This window comes from Pseudophryne corroboree, chromosome 2 (genome assembly GCF_028390025.1).
Source record: "Pseudophryne corroboree isolate aPseCor3 chromosome 2, aPseCor3.hap2, whole genome shotgun sequence".
NCBI classification, from domain to species: domain Eukaryota; kingdom Metazoa; phylum Chordata; class Amphibia; order Anura; family Myobatrachidae; genus Pseudophryne; species Pseudophryne corroboree.
In genome coordinates this window covers 492,628,084-492,649,058 of record NC_086445.1, presented here as the reverse complement: position 1 = coordinate 492,649,058, position 20,975 = coordinate 492,628,084, and the positions used below count along the sequence as shown (strand labels likewise).

The following is a 20,975-nucleotide window of genomic DNA, read 5'->3' as shown; positions in this document are numbered from 1 at the left end:
GCGCGCAGCGTGCGATCGCTGTGCGGTACCTCAGAAGCCGTCACTGAAGTCTTCTTTGCTTCTTCTACTCACCTGTCTTCTGACTTCTGGCTCTGCAAGGGGGGTGATGGCCGGCTCTGGGAATGAGCCCCTAGGCGTACCTAGTGATCAAACCCTCAGGAGCGAATGGTGTCCTGTAGCCAAAGAAGCAGAGCCTTGAAACTCACAGAAGTAGGTCTGACTTCTCTCCCCTAAGTCCCACAAAGCAGGGAGACTGTGGCCAGCAGTACTCCCTGAAAATAAAAAACCTAACAAAGTCTTTTCAGAGAAACTCAGTAGAGCTCCTCAGTGTGCATCCAGTTTGCCTGGGCACAGATTCTAAACTGGAGTCTGTAGGAGGGGCATAGAGGGAGGCGCCAGGTCACACCCTTTGAAAGTCTTAAAGTGCCCATGTCTCCTGCGGATCCCGTCTATACCCCATGGTTCTTGAAGTGACCCCAGCATCCTATAGGACGTATGAGAAATATAAAAAGAACATGGACCATATGAACGATAAAATGCTTTCAAATATAATAACATTTCCATCTTGTATTTTTAGGAAATGTCTTGCTGTGCGGTAATGTCCTAAGTTTCTCTCATACACACTTTTGTCGGGAGGTTTGCACACAGCAATAGCCGGTGGATTAGGCTGCAACTAATGATTCTCTCTAGATAGATAATGTTCCCGTGATGAATTTAAAAAAAAAAAAAATAGCAAAACGGGGCTTTTTCCCCCCTAAATTACAGAATTTCCTGTCAGAATATTGACTCCACCAGAATGTTCTCATTACTTCCTTGATGTGATGTAATATAATGTAATGGAAGTGTACTCAAACAGGGTAACTATTAGTCCTTATTCATACAAATATAATCTCAGAAAGGCTTAGTGGGAGATTCAATTACCAGATAGGCTTTAACACCTGTAGCTATTCAATTGCACTCCCTTTTTCACCCGATAACCTTGTTACGAATGTTAAATTAGCGTATTAACATTGGTTAATGCAAAGCTCGACAAATCCCGGGGGCCAGGTCGCCATGGTCCCTAGATATTGCTGCCTGGCAACCAGATTATGCAGGGAGGAATGAAGAAGCTCCTCATCAGCTACAGCAGCCCGTCGAGATTCATGGGTGTGCCTGTATTGCAGGGCCATTTCATGTACAAGAGTGCATGTACTGAGTGTCCATCCCAGCCTACGCTGACTGCTGTGCCTGTCCACCCCAGTCTGCTCTGTCTGCTGTCCAAACTCCGGCTGCACAGAGCTCTCCAGTAAAAGGGTTTATGCGTGGCTGTGGATTGCTGCTCTGGAGGGGGTACTAATGTGGGCACTGGTGGGGATTGTTTGTCTGGGGGTAGAATGGCTGTGGAGGGGTGGTGTGCCTGGGGATACACCCTGAGATGTGCGTTGGGAAGGGGGTTGGTTTGCCCGGGGGTGGGGGGAAGCAGCTCAGTAAAGTGGCTGCTGTGCGGTGGTCTGGCCCATACACTTTCATCCTGACTGCTAGATTTTTATCAAAATTTGTCAAGGCCTGAACTAATGGGTGTAAGCGTCGCAGCACTCATTAACCCCCTGGTTATAGGGATTTTTTTCACCCCCTCTGTTCAGAGGTGTAAAAAAAATAAAAATAAAAATCCCAATAAATGCTGTTCGATTCTGAATGCAGTCATTTTTTGGCACCAGCAGCTGTGTCCCGATGATGAGGTTACATACACAATGTGTCCTGATGATGGGATTACATACCCCGAAACGTTGCTCTATTAAAGCACAGCTGTTTTACCGCTCCCAAAACTTGGAGTGCCGCCTTATTCACAGCAACAGCAAGTATATTGGGGGTCACCATCCTTCTAGGAGGGCACTCAGGCAAGTCACAGTTGTATCACGCCTAAGTGCCGGAGTCCCTTGTATTGGGATATTTACTTGACATTAACTTCAAGAGTCCATTTTTTCACAAACAGTGACATGTTACAGATATTCAGCATTAGCAAGTACCTTAAAATATATGTTGAGTCAGTACCAATACTTTAAAGTGGTTTGGTCTGTCACAATGCATTTTGTTGCTTTGGGAGAATACAATAACATGTCAATGAGAAAGAATTTGAAATACAAACAAAATCAAGATTAAAATTATTTTTTTATTGTGTAAAATTGAAAAACAGACACAAAACACACAATACGCCAGTCATATATATTCCCCACAAAAAAGGGAAATATTGCAACAGCAGTAATTATAGCCCATGCCAAATTCTGCATATGATTTTCATTCAATGCCTTCTTGCTTGTCTTTTATAGCAACCTACAATAGAAAATCAAAATAGAAATAATGGCTTAGTGGGTCAACATTCTGATACATCTATAAACTTTTATTTGTTGAATTTACACAATTTCAAGGTTGGATGTTGTCTTGACATACTATTAAACGTTAATCTGCATGGACAACCATTCTGAGACCTCTTTTTAGATCGGGGTGGGGAACCTCTGGCCCTCCAGCTGTTCTTGAACCACACATACCAGCATGCCCTGCTACAGTTTTGCTATTTGGCCATGCTAAAACTGTTGCAAGGCATGCTGGGATGTGTAGTTCAACAACAGCTGGAGGGCTGCAGGTCCCCCACCCCTGTTTTAGATACATCATTAACGGTCACATATGTACAATCATTTTATAACCCTGAGGAAGTCTCGTAAGCAGACAAAATGCATAGGATACAGATGCTGTAAGATTAATTTTGAGGATACACAAATTTGACCTCGAGTGGAAAGCCTAACAGCAATTACAAAAATATTATTGTGTAAGCATCGCTCTTGTTTATTGTGTGAAGTTGTTATATATATATATATATATATACACACACACACACACACACACACACACACACACACACACACACACACACACATACACACACACTAGGAAGCGATGAAGCAGTCAGCGGCACTCGAGGTCTTTTTCAGCAAATAACTGTTTTGAAAACATCACAGCATAGAGCCAACGTTTCGGGAGTCCCTTTGTCAAGGTGAGTACTCACCTTGACAAAGGGACGTGCCAGTCCCGAAACGTCCCTGACTGCCGAGTTACTCACCTTGACAAAGGGACGTGCCAGTCCCGAAACGTTGGCTCTATGCTGTGATTTTTTCAATACAGTTATTTGCTGAAAAAGACCTTATCTAATATTGTATCAGAGGGCACTTAATATATTATATATACATATATATTCATATTCTGCATTTCATTTAAATTAAAGACAACAATAATGCCAATTAATCTGCTTACCCTAAATCTTTCCTCCAAAAGGGACAGTTCACTTATTAAGTCTGTGATGGCATTAGTAAACGCCTCTTGGGGACTGTATTCAGGTGTTGTTTGAACTCTTATTATAATTTTATGCTCCAGAGGATGTGGTACTTTGTATCCTGCAAACAGAACTTGAGGATCTTTCAACAGCTGGCTGCAAAAAATATAAATGCAAATTATATAGGAGACACCATGTTCCACACATAGCAGATGCAAAACTTTTAAACACCGACACTGGCACAGAATATTTGAAACATAAATGGAAATACTTGGTGCAGATTAACAGCATAATACCTGCTCCCAATGTTAGGTCAATTACCACAATCTGCAGAGCAATTCCTTTTAGTGTCTACCAGGAATATATCTATCTATCTCTATATATATTTATCTATCTATATATGTATGTATGTATAGTATTGAAGTGGCACTCACAGTGTAATCATCCACAACTGATGGGGTGCATGTAATTCCAGGGAAACACTTGCTCCTGCAAGGTCCCACAATATAGTCAAAAGAGTATAGGGAAATCACTCAACAGACTTGAGATAAATTGCAAGTAAAACTTTTATCAAACCTCACATCAGCAGCATAGTTATGGTCAGTCAACGTTTCGGTCCTGCACCGAACCTTTGTCAAGACCAGATTATACAGCAATCCAAGTCACAAGCCAAAGGACTATCCCTGTGGAACTACAAGTACCCCATGGGCTCCGCCTCCTGAGTAATCAACCAATCAGAATACTCAAATTGAGTCTAAGTCTCTATGATAGCCATCACATGATAAAAGTTAAAGTCACTCAGCACAATAGAGATATTATATTGTTATTAGCATTATTAGTAACATCATTATAGCGAATAGCCAGCGGAATAGCACTCACCAAGTCCCTCTACTACCGCAATGGTGGAACGCACGCCGCGGGTGAACCGCACAGCGATTCCGCTAGACAGCATACGACAACTTACGGCCGTGCGCACCCGCGGTGGAGCGCAGCATGGCACGCTCCGCAGATAAACTTCCGCAAGCTAATAGTAGTAATTAAGCACCGCATAGAGCCTGTGAGCACCCAGCTCTAATGATGGAACTGAACTTTTAATTTTTTGATGGCAATGATTTTATAGAAATTTGGATGAATTTTTAAATGCAGTTTTTCTGAATCAGTCTTATTACTGTTTTACGATATGTTGTGTGTGTCTCTTTAATGTATGTGTTTTATGTGGTTTTTTATTTTGTGACTGAATCGTCAGATGTATATACATTTGTTTTGCTCGTATTTGGTCTAATATATTTGTATCTATAATGTCTCAGAGTAGTGGCATTTTGGATGAGAATTCGCTCAGTGAGGCTGAAAATGATCTGGTGAATTTTACTGATGATGATATAGAAAAAGTCCTATTTAATCAGACGGACTTTGAGGAGTTGCCGGCTCAGACGCCCATAGACCTATACCACAAGCTCAATAAACTGAAACAAAGTGAAGTTGATTTGACCCTGCATGGGCAATTCCTTTCTGAATATTACCGCAAAAAAAGAATCCCTATGGTATTCAGGATTGCCAATACACCAACTATTGGTAGAAAAAGTCCATCTTTTTGTGTTAAATGGTGCGGAATATTAAATACATTTTCTTCCGATTTATTGGTGCTTGTGGCGGAGGAAGTTGGGGTCGAACTCAAAAAGGTTAAAAGTGAGATTGAACTATTTGAACGTGAAGAAGCCTCTAATTTGAAAGCTGATAAATCTGAGGATTGGTTTGAAAAAAATCAGATTACAGATAGATAAATATAGAGTTGATCTTTTATCATTCAAAAGAAAGAAGTGGGAAACAGTAGAAGCTGATTACCAGCGGCATTCGGTTTATAAGCGGCTAGTCAGAGACCGTGCCTACAAGTGCTTTAACTGACCTGGTTGCACAGGATGTGACCAGTCAGATAAACCGTGTTAGCAGCGCCAGGAAAGAGAAACTTCCCTCCGCTGGTCCTGTCAGGGGGACCAGAAGCTCCCTCTGCCTCTCCGCACCCTCCCCCTGTGTCCGCCGTGCTGACGATCACCGCTGATCGGTCAGCATAGAAGGATCCCCCTCTCCAGCGGCTGCAGACAATAGCAGCTGCTGGTAAGTGTAAAAACAACCCCCCACCAAGCCACCCCCAGGCCCCCCTGTGTACCTGGCAGCTATTCGGTATCTAAAAACTAAAGTCGTGATGTTCAGATGGTCGCAATGTTCCCGATTGATGTTTCAATGTTTGGGGAAAAAATGATTAAAAAATAAAAAGAAATATTTTTGTTTACTTTTTTTTTTTTTTTTTAAACTAAAATCATTTTGGATAGGGTTAAAGTCACGTTCTTCACCTAATTCACTCATAAAAAAACCCGACAACTTCGGAGCAATTTTTGAGGGAAAAAATTGTCAGTTAAGTGGTTAACATAAGAGAGTAGACTGGTGCACTGGAGATCCACAGCTGTCTAGGACAATGATAACGTACAGTGTGTACGCACTATATAGTTGAACGCCATATCATTCAACTATATAGTCGTCCATCGACGGCAATTCCAAATTAGTCCGAAACCCTTCTAGCAGAGGCAATAGCCAGTAAGAAAAGAGTCTTGGCCGTCAGACATTTGAGGTCCACAGTCAAGAGGCTCAAACGGGGCTTCTTGAAGAGCCTGAAATACAGTAGATAGATCCCACGGAGGCACTGGCGGGACAAAGGGAGGATGAATGTGAATAACAACCCGAAGAAACGTCAATTGAGATACATTGAAAGTGAAACCAGACAGCAGAGTTAGCACACAGTCACACACAATGCAGAAAATTATACAATATAACTGCAATGAAACCTTATATCAACTACTCAGCCACTATAAGGCAGGTAGGATAATTAAGTGAAGTAAAAACCTGGCCTGTCTGGCGTTTTTACAGGAGACATAGCCCAGCAATCCCAGAGACCTGCTTGCTGCCTTGCTGTTAAATGGCTGCCTGGTCTCTGAGGAAAGGAGGGAGAGTGAGGAAGCTAAAGAGCGGGAAATCTGCAGTACATGGTGTCGAGAGCCAGGGGGAGGGGCTACAGGTCAAGGCGCCGCCTCCGCTATGCTGGTCTTTAACCCCAGGTACTATGGGCCTAATTTAAATAACCTACCAGTAATTCCTTTTCTTCTAGTCTGTAGTGGATACTGGGGTCTTGTTCTTTAGTACCATGGGGTATAGATCGGGTCCACTGAAGCCTGGCACTTTAAAACTTTTAGTGTGCATGTGCGTGCTGGCTCCTCCCCTCTATGCCCCTCCTACCAGACTTAGTCTAGGAAAACTGTGCCCGAGGAGATGGCCATAACATGAGCGAAGAATAATACAACAGCCGTGAGGCAACAAGCCAACACACAACCATAATGAAAGGAGGGCGCTAACCGGAACAGAGGATAGCAACACCGACCTAATCCGGATAGCACAACTATCCCAACAACATAACAGGACCACAATGTCGGACCACCAAATACTTACACAGGTAAGCAGGAACGAAGCACTGAGGCGGGCGCCCAGTATCCACTATGGCCTAGGAGAAAAGGAATTACCGGTAGGTATTAAATTCCAATATTCTCTTACGTCCTAGTGGATACTGGGGTCTTGTACTTTAGTACCATGGGGAAGTCCCAAAGCTCCCAAGTGGGTGGGAGAGTGCCAAGACCCCTGCAAAACCGCATGACCAAACCGAAAGTCATCTTTGGCCAAGGTATCGAACCTATAGAATTTCACAAAAGTGTTCGACCCAAACCAAGTAGCAACTCGGCACAACTGTAGGGCCAACACACCCCGGGCAGCCGCCCAGGAGGACCCCACCACCTTGTCGAGTGGGCCTGAATAGACGACCGCAAGGGCAGGGCCGCCGACGAATAGGCCTGTTGAATGGTCAACCTGAGCCAACGAGCAATAGATTGCTTAGAAGCAGGTCGACCAATATTGGAGGCATCATAAAGGACAAACAGCGAGTCAGATTTCCGATGACGGGCCATCTTTTTGACATAAATCTTCAGAGCCCTGACCACATCCAAGGACTCAGGGCCAACGGAAGCGTCAGACAACACCGGAACAACAATAGGCTGATTCACATGAAAAGCTGACACCACTTTAAGCAAAAATTGAGGACGGGTCCGCAGTTCCGCCCTGTCTTCATGAAAAATCAAATAAGGGCTTTTACAAGATAAAGCCCCTAATTCAGAGACATGCCTGGCTGACGCCAAAGCCAATAACACAGACTTCCAGGTGAGAAATTTAAATTCCACCCTATGTAAGGGTACAAACCAGTCCAATTGGAGAAAGGACAGAACCACGTCGAGGTCCCACGGAGCCGTGGGAGGTACTAAGAACCCCTTTTAGGAAAGTCTGTACTTCTGGCAACAGGGCAAGTATTTTTTGGAAGAAAATAGAGAGCGCCGAAATCTGGACATTGATGGAGCCTAAACGTAGGCCCATATCCACCCACGCTTGTAGGAAAAGTAGAAAGAGACCAATTCTAAATTCCACGGGGGAAGCCTTTCTATTTTCACACCAGGAAACATACTTCTTCCAGATACGATGATAATGCTTCGACGTCACCATCTTCCTGGCCTGGACCATGGTTGAAATAACCCTAGAGGGAAGACCCTTTCTTGCTAGAATCTCCCTCTCAACTTCCAAGCCGTCAAATGTAGCCGCCGTAAGTCTGGATATACGAACGGGCCTTGCTGAAGAAGATCGTCTTGAAGCGGCAGAGGCCAGGGATCCTCCAGAGACATGGTCAGGAGGTCCGAGTACCACGCCCGTTGAGGCCAATCCGGGGCAATTAGAATTGTCTGAACGCTTTCCCTTCTTAGCCTTTTTAGCACCCTTGGAATCAGCGGCAGAGGAGGGAACAGGTACACAAACTGGTACATCCACAGTGTCGTCAGCGCGTCCACTGATGCAGCCTGTGGATCCCTCGTTCTGGAACAGTAACGGCATAGTTTTTGTTGAGACGAGAAACCATCAGATCCATCTGTGGACAGCCCCACTGGTGAATTATCTGTTGAAAACACCTGGGGATGTAGGCCCCATTCCCCCGGATGGAGGACGTGTCTGCTGAGGAAGTCCGCTTCCCAGTTGTCCACGCCTGGAATGAATATGGTGGAAATAGCCCTTCCGTTGGCTTCCACCCAGAGGAGGATTTTGGACACCTCTCTTATCGCCGCTCTGCTTCTTGTTCCCCCTTGTCGGTTTATGTATGCCACTGCCGTGGCATTGTCCGATTGAACATGGATCGCCTGACCCTTCAGGAGATCGGAAGCTTGCAGAAGGACATTGTAAACTTCCGAGTTCCAGGATGTTTAATCAGCAAGCCGATTCCTGTCTTGACCATATCCCCTGGAACTGGACCCCTTGGATCACAGCCCCCCAACCCCGGAAGGCTGGCATCAGTTGTCAGTAGAATCCACGAGTGGATATTGAAACGCCTGCCCTCTACAAGGTGAGGCACTTGTAGCCACCATAATAGGGAAAATAAGATTTTAAACCTACCGGTAAATCTTTTTCTCGTAGTCCGTAGAGGATGCTGGGGACTCCGTAAGGACCATGGGGATAGACGGGCTCCGCAGGAGACATGGGCACTTTAAGAAAGAATTTAGGATTTGGGTGTGCACTGGCTCCTCCCTCTATGCCCCTCCTCCAGACCTCAGTTAGAGAAACTGTGCCCAGAGGAGACGGACATTACAAGGAAACGATTTTTGTTAAACCAAGGGCAAGATTCATACCAGCCCACACCAATCACACCATATAACTTGTGATAAACTAACCAGTTAACAGTATGAAATTCAACATAGCTTCAGTCGGAAACTGAAAGCAACCATAACATAACCCTTATGTAAGCAAAACTATATACAAGTCTTGCAGAAGTAGTCCACACTTGGGACGGGCGCCCAGCATCCTCTACGGACTACGAGAAAAAGATTTACCGGTAGGTTTAAAATCTTATTTTCTCTTACATCCTAGAGGATGCTGGGGACTCCGTAAGGACCATGGGGATTATACCAAAGCTCCCAAACGGGCGGGAGAGTGCGGATGATTCTGCAGTACCGATTGAGCAAACAGGAGGTCCTCCTCAGCCAGGGTATCAAATTTGTAGAATTTTGCAAACATGTTTGCCCCTGACCAAGTAGCCGCTCGGCACAGCTGTAGTGCCGAGACCCCTTGGGCAGCCGCCCAAGAAGAGCCCACTTTCCTAGTGGAATGGGCCTTGACTGATTTATGTAACGGCAATCTAGCCGTCGTATGCGCCTGCTGAATCGTGGTACAGATCCAGCGAGCAATAGTCTGCTTTGACGCAGGAGCGCCAACCTTGTTGGCTGCATACAGGATAAACAGCGCTTCAGTTTTCCTGACTTTGGCCGTCCTGGCCAAGTAAATTTTCAAAGCCCTGACTACATCCAGATACTCGGAATCCTCCAAGTCTCGTGTAGCCACCGACACCACAATAGGTTGGTTCATATGAAAAGGATGAAACCACCTTAGGCAAGAATTGAGGACGGGTCCGCAATTCCGCCCTATCCATATGGAAAACTAGAAAGGGGCTTTTGTGAGACAAAGCCGCCAATTCTGACACTCGCCTAGCCGAAGCTAAGGCCAACAACATGACCACCTTCCAAGTGAGATATTTTAACTCTACGGTCTGAAGTGGTTCAAACCAGTGCGACTTAAGGAAACTCAAAACCACGTTAAGGTCCCAAGGCGCCACCGGAGGTACAAAAGGAGGCTGAATATGAAGCACTCCCTTTACAAAAGTTTGTATTTCTGGAAGTGAAGCCAATTCTTTTTGAAAGAAAATGGACAATGCCGAAATCTGAACCTTAATGGAGCCTAATTTTAGGCCCAAATTCACTCCAGTTTGTAGAAAGTGAAGGAAACGGCCCAGATGGAATTCTTCCGTAGCAGCATTCCTGGCCTCACACCAAGCAACATATTTACTCCATATACGGTGATAATGTTTAGCTGTCACATCCTTCCTAGCCTTTATCAGAGTAGGAATGACCTCATCCGGAATGCCCTTTTCCGCTAGGATCCGGCGTTCAACCGCCATGCCGTCAAACGCAGCCGCGGTAAGTCTTGGAACAGACAGGGCCCCTGTTGCAACAGGTCCTGTCTTAGAGGAAGAGGCCACGGATCTTCTGTGAGCATCTCCTGCAATTCCGGGTACCAGGCCCTTCGTGGCCAATCTTGAACAATGATAATTGTCCGAACTCCTCCTTTTCTTATTATTCTCAACACCTTTGGGATGAGAGCAAGAGGAGGAAAACCATATACTGAGTGGAACACCAACGGTGTCACTAGTGCGTCCACCGCTACCGCCTGAGGGTCTCTTGACCTGGCGCAATACCTTTGCAGTTTTTTGTTTAGGCGGGACGCCATCATGTCTATCTAGGGCAGGCCCCACTGGCTTCCATTCTGTGTGAAGACTTCCTGATGAAGTCCCCACTCTCCCGGATGCAGGTCGTGCCTGCTGAGGAAGTCTGCTTCCCAGTTGTCCACTCCCGGAATGAACACTGCTGATAGGGCGCTTACATGGTTTTCCGCCCTCCGGTTTCGGGACCACAAACAGGGTTGAGTAATATCCCCTGCCCTGTTGAAGCGGGGGAACCTTGACCACCACCTGTTGAAGATAACAATTTGTCGATTGCATTTAACACTATCTCCCGTTCTTGAGGAGACGTTGGCAGAGCCGATTTGAAAAACCGTTTGTTTCCCCTAGTTTGTAACCTATGGAAACAATTTCTATTGCCCAGGGATCCACCTGTGAGTGGGCCCAGATGTGGCTGAAAATTCGAAGACGTGCCCCCACTGGGGCGGACTCCCTTAGTGGAGCCCCAGCGTCATGCGGTGGATTTTGCAGAGGCCGGGGAGGACTTCTGTTCCTGGGAACTAGCTGTGTTGTGCAGCTTTTTCCCTCTGCCCTTACCTCTGGCAAGAAAGGATGATCCACGGCCTTTCTTGTTTCGATTTGATCGAAAGGACTGCATTTGATAATGCGGTGCTTTTTTAGGTTGTGAGGGAATATAAGGTAAAAAATTGGATTTGCCTGCCGTAGCAGTGGAGACCAGGTCCGAGAGACCTTCCCCAAACAATTCCTCACCCTTGTAAGGTAAAACCTCCATATGCCTTTTTGAGTCGGCATCACCTGTCCATTGTCGGGTCCAAAGGACTCTTCTAGCCGAGATCGACAAAGCGTTGATTCTCGAACCCAATAGACCAATGTCTCTTTGTGCATCTCTCATATATAAGACAGCATCTTTTATATGTCCTAGGGTCAACAGGATGGTATCCTTATCCAGGGTATCAAATTCCGCTGATAAGGTATCTGTCCATGCTGCTACAGCACTACACACCCATGCAGACGCAATAGCCGGTCTGAGTAAGGTACCTGAATGTGTATAAATGGACTTCAGGGTAACCTCCTGCTTGCGATCAGCAGAATCCCTGAGGGTAGCCGTATCTTGGGAAGGCAGCGCTACCTTTTTGGATAAGCGTGTCAAAGCTTTGTCCACCCTAGGGGATGATTCCCCCGTATCCGGTCCGTTGGCGGGAAAGGATACGCCATAAGAATCCTTTTGGGAATCTGCAGTTTCTTGTCTGGAGATTCCCAAGCTTTTTCACATAACTCGTTCAGCTCATGTGAGGGGGGAAAATTTATCTCAGTTTTCTTTCCCTTATACATGTGTACCCGCGTGTCCGGGACAGGGGGTTCCTCTGTGATATGCAAAACATCTTTGATTGCAATAATCATATATCGAATACATTTAGCCACCTTTGGCTGTAATTTTGCATCATCATAATCGACACTGGAGTCAGAATCCGTGTCAACTATTTGGGATAGTGGGTGCTTTTGGGACCCCGAAGGTCCCTGCGACATAGGTACAGGCATGGGTTGACTCCCTGACTGTTCCCTAGCTTCAGCTTTATCCAATCTTTTGTGCAATAAATTTACATTGGCACTTAAAACATTCCACATATCAATCCAGTCAGGTGTCGGCGCAGTCCACGGCGACACCACATTCATTTGCTCCTCCTCCTCCCTCGAAAAGCCTTCTACCTCAGACATGTCGACACACACGTACCGACACACCACACACTCAGGGAACCCTCTTATCTGAGGACAGTTCCCCCACAGGGCCCTTAGGAGAGACAGAGAGAGAGAGAGAGAGAGAGTATGCCAGCACACACCCAGCGCTATAATAACCCAGGACAAAAACACAATATTTATGTTTACCCAGATAGCGCTTTTATACTCAATTCGCCAATTATGTGCCCCCCCTCTACTTTAAAACCCTCTTGTCACCGTGATCTAAGCAGGGGAGAGTCCGGGGAGCTTCCTCTCAGCGGTGCTGTGGAGAAAAAATGGCGCTGGTGAGTGCTGAGGGAGAAGCCCCGCCCCCTCGGCGGCGGGCTTCTGTCCCGCTCTAAAATACAAAACTTTGGTGGGGGCTCGTAGGTATATACAGTGGCCGGCTGTATATACCCATCTTTTGCCAGGAAAGGTTTGTTTGCTGCCCAGGGCGCCGCCCCCCTCCCCCCCCCGCTCCCTTACAGTGACACAGTATGTGAGGTGAATGGGAGCAATGGCGCACAGCTGCAGTGCTGTGCGTTACCTCAGTGGAGAACACTGAAGTCTTCTGCAGCCTCTGATGTCTTCTAACTTCTCATACTCACGTGGCTTCTACCTTCAGCTCTGTGAGGAGGACGGCGGCGCGGCTCCGGGACGGACGGCGAGGATGAGACCTGCGTACCAATCCCTCTGGAGCTAATGGTGTCCAGTAGCCTAAGAAGCAGAGCCTTTCAACTCACAGAAGTAGGTCTGCTTCTCTCCCCTCAGTCCCACGATGCAGGGAGTCTGTTGCCAGCAGGCTCCCTGAAAATAAAAAACCTAACAAAATACTTTCTGTCAGAAACTCAGGAGAGCCTCTGAAAAGAACCCAGTCTCCTCTGGGCACAGTAATCAACTGAGGTCTGGAGGAGGGGCATAGAGGCAGGAGCCAGTGCACACCCAAATCCTAAAGTCTTTCTTAAAGTGCCCATGTCTCCTGCGGAGCCCGTCTATCCCCATGGTCCTTACGGAGTCCCCAGCATCCTCTAGGACGTAAGAGAAATCCGGGCTTTCAGAGACAAGGTCACTTCATGCATGTGAAGGTGAGAACCCAACCATTTGTCCAGGAGATCCAGTTGAAATGGCTGGGCATGGAATCTACCATATTGGATTGCCTCATAAGCAGCCACCATCTTGCCCAGAAAGCGGATGCAAAGATGTATGGACACCTTGCGAGGACTGAGGACCGAGCGGACCATAGCCTGGATAGCCAAGGCCTTGTCCATCGGAAGAAACACCCTTTGAGACACTGTATCCAGTATCATTCCCAGGAACTGGAGACATTGGGCCGGGTCCAGGTGAGATTTCTGAAAATTTAGGATCCACCCATCATCCGTAAAAAGGCGAGATGTCAGATCGATGCTGTGTAGCAGACGCTCCTTGGACACAGCCTTTATGAGGAGATCGTCCACGTAGGGGACTATGGCCCTCATTCCGAGTTGTTCGCTCGCTAGCCGCTTTTCGCAGCATTACACACGCTAAGCCGCCGCCCTCTGGGAGTGTATCTTAGCTTAGCAGAATTGCGAACAAAGTATTCGCAATATTGTGAAAAGATTTTTCTGTGCAGTTTCTGTGTAGCTCGAGACTTACTCTTCCAGTGCGATCAGTTCAGTGCTTGTCGTTCCTGGTTTGACGTCACAAACACACCCAGCGTTCGCCCAGACACTCCCCCGTTTCTCCAGCCACTCCCGCGTTTTTCCACACACACCCATAAAACGGCCAGACTCCGCCCAGAAACACCCACTTCCTGTCAGTCACACTCCGATCACCAGTACGAAGAAAAATCCTCGTAATGCCGTGAGTAAAATACCAAACTTCTTAGCAAATTTACTTGGCGCAGTGCGAACATTGCGCATGCACAATTAGCGGAAAATCGCTGTGATGCAAAGAAAATTACAGAGCGAACAACTCGGAATGAGGGCCTATGTTTACTCCTATCATGCGCAGTTGCAGCATCATCTCAGCCATGACTTTGGTGAAGACCCTTGGAGCTGTGGATAATCCAAAAGGTAAGGCTGGAAGAGTCATCCAATATGGCGAACCTGAGGTAAGGCTGATGAGGAGGCCACATGGAAATGTGTAGGTAAGCATCCTTGACATCCAAAGACACCAGGAACTCCCCCTCCTCCAGAACGGACACCACTGCCCGCAGAGATTCCATCTTGAACTTGAACACCTGCAGATACGGGTTTAGAAACTTCAGATTCAAGATGGGGCGCACCGAACCATCTGGTTTGGGAACGACAAAAAGACTGGAGTAAAAACCTCTGTTGTGTAACGGAAGAGGTACAGGAACCACCACCTCTGTCTGCAAAAGTTTTTGAATAGCCTCTTGCAAGGAAACTTTTGCTGCAGGTAAAGCTGGTAAGCCAGACTTGAAAAACCTGGGAGGAGGGAGTGCCTGAAATTCCAGCCGGTATACTTGGGAAATGAGGTCCCTCACCTAAGGATCCTGGCAGGACTCCGCCCACATTTGGGTGAAGTTTTGAAGGCGAGCCCCTACCTGAAAGTTGCCTTTCCGCTGTGGCCAACAGTCACACGGAAGGCTTAGCGGCAGGAGATCCGGTGGTCTGGTCCAGGGAGACAGCAGGTGCAGGTTTACGGGACTTACCATGAGATCCTCTGGAGGCGGTGGAGGCCCCTGCCTCTGAACCGTGCCACACGAAAAGAGGGTCCGGTGTAAGAACGTCTAGTAGGCGGCGCAGCCGACGGCAGATATGTAGACTTACCCGCCGTTGACTGGGAGATCCATTTATTTAATTGATCTCCAAACAAGGCATCACCTGTAAAGGGAAGATTTTCTACACACTTTTTGGAGTCAGCTGACCACTGACGCAACCACAGAGCCCTGCGTGCCGAAACAGCCATAGCAGTAGTGTGGCCATTTATCTTACAAAACTCCTTAATAGCTTCGCTCATAAAATTTGCAGCATCCTGTATATGTTGCAGCAGAGTAATAGTCGCTATATATACACAGTATCACCCATTTTATAAAATGTAATGTTAGGGCTGATAATATTGGAGGCCTAGTCACTACATGACTTGATAAATGAATGGTTGCAGAGTATCACTTGCAAAGTATTTATTATGGTTCTCAAGTGTATTCATTTGTGTTTTTAGATTGTAAGCTAGCAAGAGCAGGGCCTTCTCCCTTCATGTAACTTTCCTTCTCTTACGTACACTGTCTTATACTCAACACTCCCGTTGATAGCACTGAACTCCTGGTTTTCTGTATTTACCTTGTACTTCTCCTATATTGTCTCAAACTAAGTGCTGTATTTCTTGTTTTGCCCATGTTTGTGTACTCTGTAATGAGCGCTGCGGATCCCTTGTGGTGCCATTTAAATAAAAGGTAATAAAGAATAGCTTTTTTTCAGCTGTAAGTGTGCCTGTCGTCAAACTGCGTGAATACAGATAATAAAGTTTGCCATTACAGAGATCATGGATCTTGAGGACATTCAGTTCCCACATTGCACAGGGATAAACTACATGCACCTATCCTTAGACAGATATAGGAGTGGTACTAGACCAGTATTGTCACTTACGATTTAATAATATTTCCAATTGTATGATCTTCCTTGTTTATGGTAAACAAACAGGCATTCGGTACTTTTGTGTCCTTAGTGATTGTTATCCTAAAAAAAAAAAAAAAAGTAACAAAAAGAAAACATTTAACATATAGAACACAAATGTTTGCAGTTTTTTGGGTCTGAAATATATTGCAATCATAAATATGTAGTAACAGGTGCCTTCTCATGTGTTACAGTACATGTCATTATTTACAGCTGTATCTAATGATGCACAGTGTTTGTGCTAGCATGGTGGAACAGTGGGTTACCATTACTGCCTCTTAGCACTGAGATCATGAGTTCAGTTCTAGGCAGGTTTTGTATCTGTGTTCAGTTTGTATGTTCTTCTCTGGCTAGCAAGCACTTACTCCAGTTTCTTTTCACAATGTTTATCTAAACACTGCTGGGATGGGGTCTGATTATTCTCTTTACAGCAATGCATGATATGATTGGCACATTAAAATAATTAGATTTTCCTAATAACTTATATGGCTTCTCCTTTGCTGGCAGAAATCTTAGCCCTCAGCTATGGAGCAAACAGACTACCTCATATCAAGAAGTTAGGCTTATTTACAAATTCAAAGCCAATCAAATATCAAAATGTAAGCATAAAGTTTTATGCACAAAGGTGATTGCTGTATTAATAATGCACATTCTTCCTCCTGACCTATGATCACTGGAGCTTGATCCTCTATTATAATAGCCTTCGTTGAACCCTACAGTAAACACTGTTGGTACACGCTGACATTTTCATAACGCAACAGATCAGGGACACTAGATGTTCTGTTACAGGTCCTTTAAAGTGTCAAATTAAACCAACAGGGCATTAAAATAAAAAGGTACGATTAATGTTCTTTGCCCAACTTGATGCCGTTTCATTATTTTGTTTTGTAACCACCCTCAATGTACAGCGCTGCTCAATGTTAGCATTGTATAAAGAATACCATCAGCCTATGTTATGTGCACAGGCTCACAACCACACGCAATCGTATATACACACATGGGGCTTACCTCTGTACAACAAATGCCTGTCAGTGTGAGGGACACAGTATAGTACACGGTATATAGCAGATGTGGCAAGAAGGCCGATCATCCTTTACTGACAGAACACAGCTTGTTAGGAGTGTGTACCTTCTTCACACGATTTGGGGTAAAAAGCAGGAACTAAAGTATGCCTGGAGGCTGTTTGTCTGTACAAATAAGCAGGAAAAGCTCATTCACTGGATTAAATACATGTCTTTTTGGTAGGTTTGTCTCTTTTTCCATGTGTGTATGGCATCAAGCGGGCAATTCATTTTTCCACATTATTTGTGTTGTACAATTACAAGAAAGCAGCAATGCTTATTTTACTGCACACTCGATGCTGTGTCTGGAATGTTCTGCCTTTAGGAGAATTCTGAAGGTGCACTGCTTTTAATTTAAAGAACAAAAAAATAAATAAGAATTTACTTACCGATAATTCAATTTCTCATAGTCCGTAGCGGATGCTGGGAACTCCGTAAGGACCATGGGGAATAGCGGCTCCGCAGGAGACTGGGCACAAAAGTAAAGCTTTAGGACTACCTGGTGTGCTCTGGCTCCTCCCCCTATGACCCTCCTCCAAGCCTCAGTTAGGATACTGTGCCCGGACGAGCGTACACAATAAGGAAGGATTTATGAATCCCGGGTAAGACTCATACCAGCCACACCGATCACACCGTACAACCTGTGATCTGAATCCAGTTAACAGCATGATAACAGAGGAGCCTCTGGAAAGATGGCTCACAACCACAATAACCCGATTTTTGTAACAATAACTATGTACAAGTATTGCAGACAAGCCGCACTTGGGATGGGCGCCCAGCATCCACTACGGACTATGAGAAATAGAATTATCGGTAAGTAAATTCTTATTTTCTCTGACGTCCTAGTGGATGCTGGGAACTCCGTAAGGACCATGGGGATTATACCAAAGCTCCCAAACGGGCGGGAGAGTGCGGATGACTCTGCAGCACCGAATGAGAGAACTCCAGGTCCTCCTCAGCCAGGGTATCAAATTTGTAGAATTTAGCAAACGTGTTTGCCCCTGACCAAGTAGCTGCTCGGCAAAGTTGTAAAGCCGAGACCCCTCGGGCAGTCGCCCAAGATGAGCCCACTTTCCGTGTGGAATGGGCTTTTACAGATTTTGGCTGTGGCAGGCCTGCCACAGAATGTGCAAGCTGAATTGTGCTACAAATCCAACGAGCAATAGTCTGCTTAGAAGCAGGAGCACCCAGCTTGTTGGGTGCATACAGGATAAACAGCGAGTCAGATTTTCTGACTCCAGCCGTCCTGGAAACATATATTTTCAGGGCCCTGACTACGTCCAGCAACTTGGAGTCCTCCAAGTCCCTAGTAGCCGCAGGTACCACAATAGGCTGGTTCACGTGAAACACTGAAAACAGCTTACGGAGAAATTGAGGATGAGTCCTCAATTCCGCCCTGTCTGGAAGATCAGATAAGGGCCTTTACAGGATAAAGCCCCCAATTCTGACACGCGCCTGGCCGAGGCCAGGGCCAACAACATGACCACTTTCCATGTGAGATATTTTAACTCCACAGATTCAAGTGGTTCAAACCAATGTGACTTTAGGAACCCCAAAACTACATTGAGATCCCAAGGTGCCACTGGAGGCACAAAAGGAGGCTGTATATGCAGTACCCCTTTTACAAAACGTCTGAACTTCAGGAACTGAAGTTAGATCTTTCTGGAAGAAAATTGACAGGGCCGAAATTTGAACCTTAATGGACCCCAATTTTAGGCACATAGACACTCCTGTTTACAGGAAATGCAGGAATCGACCTAGTTGAAAATTCCTCCATCGGGGCCTTACTGGCCTCGCACCCCGCAACATATTTTCGCCAAATGCGGTGATAATGCTTTGCGGTTACATCCTTCCTGGCTTGATCAGGGTAGGGATGACTTCATCCGGAATACCTTTTTCCTTCAGGATCCGGCGTTCAACCGCCCTGCCGTTAAACGCAGCCGCGGTAAGTCTTGGAATAGACAGGGTCCTTGCTGGAGCAGGTCCCTTCTTAGAGGTAGAGGCCACGGGTCCTCCGTGAGCATCTCTTGAAGTTCCGGGTACCAAGTCCTTCTTGGCCAATCCGGAGCCACGAGTATAGTTCTTACTCCCCTCCGTCTTACAATTCTCAGTACTTTTGGTATGAGAGGAAGAGGAGGGAACACATACACTGACTGGTACACCCACGGTGTTACCAGAGCGTCCACAGCTATTGCCTGAGGTTCCCTTGACCTGGCGCAATACCTGTCCAATTTTTTGTTTAGGCGGGACGCCATCATGTCCACCTTTGGTTTTTCCCAATGGTTTACAATCATGTGGAAGACTTCTGGGTGAAGTCCCCACTCTCCCGGGTGGAGGCCGTGCCTGCTGAGGAAGTCTGCTTCCCAGTTGTCCACTCCCGGAATGAATACTGTTGACAGTGCTATCCCATGATTTTCCGCCCAGCGAAGAATCCTTGCAGCTTCTGCCATTGACTGCTTCTTGTGCCACCCTGTCTGTTTACATGGGTGACTGCCGTGATGTTGTCCGACTGGATCAACACCGGCTGACCTTGAAGCAGAGGTCTTGCTAAGCTGAGAGCATTGTAAATGGCCCTTAGCTCCAGGATATTTATGTGAAATGATGTCTCCAGGCTTGACCATAAGCCCTGGAAATTTCTTCCCTGTGTGACTGCTCCCCAGCCTCGCAGGCTGGCATCCGTGGTCACCAGGACCCAGTCCTGAATGCCGACTCTGCGGCCCTCTAGAAGATGAGCACTCTGCAACCACCACAGGAGGGACACCCTTGTCCTTGGTGACCGGGTTATTCTTGCGTGGAATCTGCCGAATGGCTTTTCTTCGTAGGAAGCTACCATTTTTCCCAGAACCCTTGTGCATTGATGCACTGAGACTTGGTTCGGTTTTAGGAGGTTCCTGACTAGCTCGGATAACTCCCTGGCTCTCTCCTCCGGGAGAAACACCTTTTTCTGAACTGTGGCCAGAATCATCCCTAGGAACAGAAGACGAGTCGTCGGAACCAGCTGCGATTTTGGAATATTGAGAATCCAATCGTGCTGTCGCAACACTACCTGAGATAGTGCTACACCGACCTCCAACTGTTCCCAGGATCTTACCCTTATCAGGAGATCGTCCAAGTAAGGGATAACTAAAACTCCCTTCCTTCGAAGGAGTATCACCATTTCGGCCATTACCTTGGTAAAGACCCGGGGTGCCGTGGACCATCCAAACGGCAGCGTCTGAAACTGATAGTGACAGTTCTGTACCACAAACCTGAGGTACCCTTGGTGAGAAGGGTAAATTTGGACATGAAGGTAAGCATCCTTGATGTCCAGAGACACCATGTAGTCCCCTTCTCTTGAATTTGAACCTCTGTATGTAAGTGTTCAAAGATTTTAGATTTAAAATCGGTCTCACCGAGCCGTCCGGCTTCGGTACCACAACAGTGTGGAGTAATACCCCTTTCCCTGTTGCAGGAGGGGTACCTTAATTATCACCTGCTGGGAATACAGCTTGTGAATGGCTTCCAACACTGCCTCCCTGTCTGCTTGTAAAGCCCCAGCGTCATGCTGAGGGCTTGGCAGAGGCGGGGGAGGGCTTCTGTTCCTGGGAACTGGCTGATTTCTGCAGCCGTTTCCCTCTCTGTCACGGGGCAGAAATGAGGAACCTTTTGCCCACGTGCCCTTATGGGAACGAAAGGACTGCGCCTGATAATACGGCGTCTTCTTATGTTGAGAGGCGACCTGGGGTAAAAACGTGGATTTCCCAGCTGTTGCCGTGGCCACCAGGTCTGAAAGACCGACCCCAAATAACTCCTCCCCTTTATAAGGCAATACTTCCATATGCCATTTGGAATCCGCATCACCTGACCACTGTCGTGTCCATAACCCTCTTCTGGCAGAAATGGACAGCGCACTTACTCTTGAT

At 46.4% G+C, this 20,975-nt stretch overlaps 1 protein-coding gene across 1 annotated transcript in view; it reads right to left on the bottom strand.

The window, feature by feature from the left end:
• Window positions 1–2,129: 2,129 nt before the first annotated feature.
• The window catches only part of LOC135030521 (DNA-directed RNA polymerase II subunit RPB11-a), a 34,155-nt gene continuing 15,309 nt past the window's right edge, over window positions 2,130–20,975 (bottom strand). The window contains exons 2-4 of the mRNA XM_063953941.1: window positions 15,986–16,075; window positions 3,286–3,460; window positions 2,130–2,310 (exon numbers count right to left, since the gene is read on the bottom strand). Of these exons, the coding sequence (XP_063810011.1) occupies window positions 2,275–2,310; window positions 3,286–3,460; window positions 15,986–16,075 (301 nt within the window). The 3' untranslated portion in view covers window positions 2,130–2,274. The remainder of the gene's footprint in view (window positions 2,311–3,285; window positions 3,461–15,985; window positions 16,076–20,975) is intronic.